Source organism: Doryrhamphus excisus, linkage group LG15, assembly GCF_037039965.1.
Source record: "Doryrhamphus excisus strain RoL-2023G ecotype Guam linkage group LG15, RoL_Dexc_Guam_v1.1, whole genome shotgun sequence".
Lineage (NCBI taxonomy): Eukaryota > Metazoa > Chordata > Actinopteri > Syngnathiformes > Syngnathidae > Doryrhamphus > Doryrhamphus excisus.
The window spans coordinates 8,458,254-8,464,830 of NC_136371.1; the positions used below are offsets into that span (position 1 = coordinate 8,458,254).

A 6,577-nucleotide genomic window follows, 5' to 3' on the forward strand; every position below is an offset into this window, starting at 1 on the left:
GGGACAATTTTGGGGAAAATGTTTTAAATGTAATTCTGCCTTTTCATGTTAAACAGGAAGCTGCTTTGTGATGTTTTTGTTTTTGTTTTTTTTTACACCTAAAACACCTAAAATAACAAAACTTAAGACCTACTATAAGAGTAAACAGTAAATTCACAAGTCACACATGGCTCTGTCTACCATTGACCATCATTCCATTTGCAATGTGTGGCTGATCCTACGCATTATATACTTACCCAGGCAGAAGAAAAAATAGTTCCCATCAACCATGCATCATTTAGTCAAGATTTCAGATGTATTTACAAAAATGAGTACGCATTTATGTACGTTATACATGTAGTATATCAGAGGTGCATGTACTTCTTTTTCAGCATGGAAGTTACAAGTCATAATGAGCTACCTCTATCCTTCTATAAAACATATACTATATGAATACAATCTAGCTGGTAAACTTTAAAATGTATTGTAAATATTAATGATTAGTATTTCACATTCAAAGGCTGCAGAGGCAGCCAAAATCCCAAAGGGATTAACAAAGCATTCTGTCTGTATGTCTGTCTCATCTTAGTGCATTGTTTGAGTTCCTTGCTCAATATTTGCCATAAATTGGTTCCACATACTGAAATGCTCAAGGTTTAGCATTGTTCCTGCATATAGGCGATTTAAGTTTAATTTTCAGTAATGTCATATTTCTCATCACTAGTTGAGAAGTATTGGATGACGTTTTTGGATAACAGATTAAACAGTTTGCTGTAAACATTTTTATTACATTTTTATAAACATTTTATTTTAGCTGATTCAAAATGTACTAGATGAGCAAATTTTGATTTTATGATTATAGAAATAGAGGGTTTGGATGTTCTCTATTCGTGGGGTGACAGCGGGGTGACAATACAATTTTTTTCACATCCGGGTTTTGATTTAAGGATAAATGGCGTACGAGATGGATGGGTTTTTATTTACAGTACAAAAAAATGTAAACTGTGTCAACAATGTTTCATTTGTATCAGGATCAGATCAGATGATCAGAATGTCAAGACAATTTTTTACCAAATCCCTTTAAATCATGTTTGCGCAGTAAAAAAACAACACACATTGTACTTATAACTGAGATGTTCTTTTCATGGGCAGAAAATGAGGGTGGCATTAGCATTTTATGTCTGATATTTCTGTGGTATAACTATCATTATTTGTATTTTATTTTTATTTTATTTCTGCTAAGTATTATCCTGTTATGTGCTATTGATTTATGTACAAGTATTATTGTATTATGCAGTGTATTGGAGCTGCAGGGGGAATGACCCAGGACAAATTTCTCTTTGTGAGACAATAAAGTTAATCTTGAATCTTGAATCTTGAATCTTGAGAACTGTCCATCATACCGTCCCTTCACAAGACGTTTTTAGTCCATCATCAGTTGCGGCAGGTTGGTATACATCTGTTGGACAAACAGTTCAATTATGAATTAATTGTGTTTGTAGGTCATGCAAAAGGTAAGACATTGTAAACCTGAACGCATGCAGGAAATGGCTAGCGGGTGTGTAAGTCTACATTCTTGGACTAAACCTCTTGACCTCAGTGGACAGTTGGATTCTTATATTCAACAATGCAATACGGTGACATGCAGAAGAATAATTTACTCAGTTGTATGAATGCCGCTTATTACCTTTTTTTTTTCTTGTGAGCCTTTGATAACACCTGAACAGCGCTATGAGCACCATGCCTTCAATGATCTGCAAGACTGCATACATAAGTGGGAAGAGGAAAAGCGGGCCGACCACATATGATGGAAAGGACAACTTCAGAATGGTTGAGCACAGCTGGGTGTTCTGACAGCCTGTTTCGACAGCAACAGTCCTGCACTCCCTGAGATAAGCCATTTGTACATGATGGAAAAATGACAAACAGGACCAGTGATATAACGCTGGTGAATACATCAAAGTGGCTGTGAGAAGTATAGTAATTTACCGTTGACTAAGTTTGAAGATTGTAGAAATGGCGTAGCCAAAGATGTAGCCAGTGAAGGGCATGATGACGGCAGCTGCCATAAGTGGAGAAGACGCCATAGCCACAAGGTCGTTGCCGATCGCTTTGGCACCCACGATAATGATCGCTAATGCACCAAGTGACGCTATAATGAAACCTACCTGAAAAGAGTGTGACAATGTGAATTAAGAAAGGTTTTTTTTTTGTTGAATAGTATGAGCCACCCAATAAATAAAAATGCAGCCGTGCAAACCAGGAAGGAACATGCTAACTCCAAACACATTTTGGGCAATCCCCTAATGTTATTTTCACTTTAGCTGAGTAATGGCCTCCAGCCTAATAGACATCATGCCTCAATTAGTCACGCTGCCTTCCTTTTTTTCCCTTCAAGAAAAGCTCATTTGGTTATTTTACATGCTAATTTATCCAAGTTCCAAAAGCCTCCTCTCAAATACACACCTCCTTCAAATAAGCACAAGGTACTCTCTGTGTTTGTCCACTGTTTATACTACAGTACTTGAATACTTATTAACTTAACATTAAAATCTTTTAATTTAAACTTAAAATCTTCTTATGTTGTATTTCTTATAATAAAATGTTTTGTCTCTTCATGATGAAAATGTCTATTGCAGGAAAAAATAAATAAATCACTGGGAGAGTCAAACATGTACAAAATAATGCCTCTCTCCAAACAGACTTGACAGTCTGACAAATTCACTCAAATTCACTTGTTCGAATAAACTCAAAATTCGGTAAGTACCCATGCAAAAAGAAAAAATGGGAGTGGGACAAAAAGCCAAAAAGACAATTAAACTGAAATAAGATGTAAGTCAGACGATCAAAAGTTTAACACCACAGCTCAGTTATGAGCTGCACCATTCTTGTTCATATGAAAAAAAATGGTTTGGGTATGCTCTCCACTTTGGGTGACTCCTTTTTCACCCATAAAATAGGTCACTTTGCTTCTTCTGTTGCTTTTTATCTTAATTACTAAAGGCCTCATTTCAAAAAGAGGCCTCCTTCAAATAAGCATTTGATAGTCATGGCCAGTTAGCAGTTAACTAACTGGCCACTATTTGAATAAATAGTTCATTGCACATGTTGTTCTTATACAGTATTACTGTCTTTGTGATCTCCAGCAGTATTACGAGCAACACTGGTGTTTGCACACTGACCTTTGTGACAACCTTGGCGTACTGCGGCCTATAGTACTTGATTAGAATGCCAATCCCGGTGGGTGCAAGGATCACGAGGAGTGATATTGTGATCTCGACATAAGGTACAGTTCTCTGCAAATGTGTGAAGGTCTGACAGTAGATGAAGAGCAGCAGGGGCATCATGCCCAGGGCCAACACGGTGGAAAAGAAAGTCATCACAATGCTAAAGAGAACAATAGGGAGATATTACAATGTTTTCTTATTAATAAAACACAAACAGTAGAGGTATGGCATCATTAAAGGGATAGTTGGATTTTTTTACATGAAGTTGTATAACACCCGCATAAGCAGTGAAGTCTGTCGACTCAGTGAAGAGTTTGTCTTCTCAAAACAATATGCATTCACACCTCACAAATCGCTCAGCTTTATTTTCTCTGCCATCATATCACTTCACGCTCCCACCTGTCCATTGTTAGGCACATTTGCTTCACCGGTTTCACAGTGTTTACTGCTAGGACAGTGAAAGTTAACATGTCTGACTACGAAACAAGTGATGACAAAATTCTTTCTAGCACAAAGCCAAAGGGATATCATTATGAACCGGAACACACAGATGCTGAACTTCAGATGTCAGATGGAGTTCTGTGCTCGTTCCATAGAGTTTGGTGACAACAACAAGGTGCTATTGGGCAGGAAACATTAGCTAGTTCTTAGCTGTGCTACTGGAATAGCAGAACTCTTCAAAAGTGTGCATTGCACACACGAAGCTGCTTCACCATAGCCACAATGGTTTCCACGTTATAGCCAATGGCAAACAGCCAAAGTTGTCCAGTAGCAAAGCCATGGAATTTAAAGGGCCACAATTACAATGTCAAGTCAAAAAATCTGGACTATCCCTTTAACTCATTGGCTCGTATTTGTAGGTGTAAGGTTTTTTTTTTTTTTTTTGCACAAGAGGCACAAAGAGGTGATGATGCAACTCCACAATAGAAGAGAGCACTATGGTGCAGTTTTAAGCTGAAAAAACAGCCACAAGATGACGGCTTGTGACTACTTTGCAATACAATAAATGAAAATGAACTTGACAACTTTGCCAGCCTTAACAAATGTCATGTGTGTGTACCTGAGGTTTATGTCTCCCCGTACAGCCAGAGCCAGAATGTTGGAAAGGTTCCCCCCAGGACAGCACCCACAGACGAGAACCGCAATAGTCATCATTTCACCCATCTGAAAGGCCTGTAGAAACAAATGACACAATTTTAAACCTTACTTTACAACAAATATAATTAGGAATCAGTGCCGTCTATGATGTTTGCAAGGCTTCATAACAATGCAGTGGATCCCCCAAAAGACATGGGAATGGCGAGTAATTGAGACGGCTTTAAAAATGTCTATTTTTGGTACTTGCTTCCCTCCCGCCCTCCAATTTTGGATCAATATTTGCAATGAAAGTGACTGTTCCAATACGTTCCAAACATTCCAATACGCTGCTCCCTTTGCATGGAATGATTTGCAAAATGAATTAAACTTACCTTAACTTATTATGTTAGGATTTTAAGTTATTTTAAAGGATCGTGAAATGAACGGGCTTGGCCAATGTAATTGTTTTTAAATTGGTGGAAATGTTGAGTGTTCACTGTGAATGTTGTATTGTTCTGTATGTTTACATTTTGTGCTGCTATCTTGGTCAGGGCACTCTTGTAAAAGAGATTTTTTAATGTCAATGAGGTTTATCTGGTTAAATAAAGAATGAATGAATGAATACAAACTGAGCTGAAAAAAAACTAAGAAAGTGCAGTGAGTACGGTACAACCGAAGTAACACGAGACGTTTTTAACTTACCACCGTGTTCATGAATGAGGGACCACTGACCTGCTGCCGTCTCGGGAGAGGCGGTCACTGTATGTGACTGGCCAATCACAGAGTGTGAAGAGTGAATACATAATGAGCATGGTCTTTAAATACAGATACGGGTATTGAGAAAATGTACTCTTTTACAACCTTTCACATTAACACCTATGGACAATTTAGAGTCAATACAATGAATTACTTACTCATTATTACTATTATTATTTCATTATTACTTATATTAAAAATATTAAGAACAGGTTAATGAGAAAAACCTACAGTATTCAGTATATACAGCATACTCAAAATTTCAATGATTTCATTTTTTGCTCCCATTTTGAGCTAGGATCTTCCACATGGAATTTTCCCTGTTTTAAATTGACTTTTGTGACCAATACACATTGTGGATGAAATTCAAACATTGCATGACATTATATCCGCATACACACAATGATGACATTTCATACAGATATGAAAACACACTCTATATAGTGTTAATTTGGAACAAGTACAGTGTACAGTTGGTCTTTTTCAGGCCTAATGTTTACAAAATACCAACCTTAACTATGGCAAAGGCAGTAAGGGGCATGACAAAATACTGGGCCACCAATGCTATTGCCACACCCTTCGGTTTGAGAATGTGACTCTGTAAGAAGAACAAAACAGAAATATAGTCAAACAATATTGCACATAATAAATGGTATTTTACCCTTTGGCATACTTAATCTTGTGGTATCAAAAGATGTGGTCTTAACTGTGATAGCTGAATTCCTGTGTAGTAGCCTTCCTTATATCCAGTATGAATAGAATATTATCGTAGTTAAAGCATAAAAACACTTGTTTATAACTGTCTAAATACCATTTATAAAATTATTTAAGCCTCTAGATATGAAATAACACTCTTATAATCACCCTAACACTTGTATTACCCAATATAGTAGACTCTGTAAAATGCATTTTTGTGAATTTATTGGGTGACTTGAATGTATTAATTTGATTTACAGTATTTGTATGAGAAATTGTTAAGTTGCGTTTTTGTCAAACCTTTCGGAAAGGATTAATAACAACACAAGCCACTGTGTTAACATATTATCATCTCTATTGAGCTTTAACAAAGGCTGGTAACCTTGATCTTGGAAAACTCCATGGTGCATCCCAATGAGACCATCGTGAGGAATAAGATAGTCACCAATATGCCTTTGATGGCTTTGTCCATCATGGGTGTAAAAATTAAACTAAAGTCCAAAGTGGTGGTGTTTGTGGACGTCACGTTGAAGGTGAGCATGCTGTCGTTCTGCATCAGATTGGGATCAAAGATCGGGCTCACAGTGTGTTCCATGGCGATGTCATCAAGTGTGTCTAGACTACAGAACATGATAACAAGAGACACAAACGAGAACCAAGACGTAATGAGTCATTTTTCAATTTTCTATACTCCACACACAACATCCTACATAATATATGTATTAATGTTTAATAGGACTGCCTCCATATGGTTACTTGTCCAATAAATACTACAAATATACTATCAATCTACATCTACACCTGGATGATGGTTTTACTTGTATACCAATTGTAAATTATGA

The 6,577-nt window shown here is 36.9% G+C and overlaps 1 protein-coding gene across 1 annotated transcript; it reads right to left on the minus strand.

Annotated features, from left to right (window-relative positions):
* Positions 1–1,640: 1,640 nt before the first annotated feature.
* On the minus strand, positions 1,641–6,341 carry LOC131104723 (hepatic sodium/bile acid cotransporter-like). The gene is made up of 6 exons (XM_058052217.2): positions 6,118–6,341; positions 5,551–5,637; positions 4,267–4,379; positions 3,162–3,366; positions 1,969–2,147; positions 1,641–1,866 (listed from the first exon to the last, which is right to left on the minus strand). Exons 1-6 carry the CDS (start codon positions 6,328–6,330, stop codon positions 1,641–1,643), a joined length of 1,023 nt encoding a protein of 340 aa, XP_057908200.2. The 5' UTR covers positions 6,331–6,341.
* Positions 6,342–6,577: the final 236 nt, after the last annotated feature.

What these genes read in the sequence shown, in the direction of transcription:
- LOC131104723 (XM_058052217.2), bottom strand. Translation starts at nt 6,330, where the DNA reads ATGGAACACACTGTGAGCCCGATCTTTGATCCCAATCTGATGCAGAAC. An exon ending in TGGAGTTTTCCAAGATCAAG is followed by an intron (nt 5,638 to 6,117) that starts GTTACCAGCCTT and finishes TTCTTCTTACAG; the next exon opens with AGTCACATTCTCAAACCGAA. An exon ending in ACGCCAAGGTTGTCACAAAG is followed by an intron (nt 2,148 to 3,161) that starts GTCAGTGTGCAA and finishes CACTCTTTTCAG; the next exon opens with GTAGGTTTCATTATAGCGTC.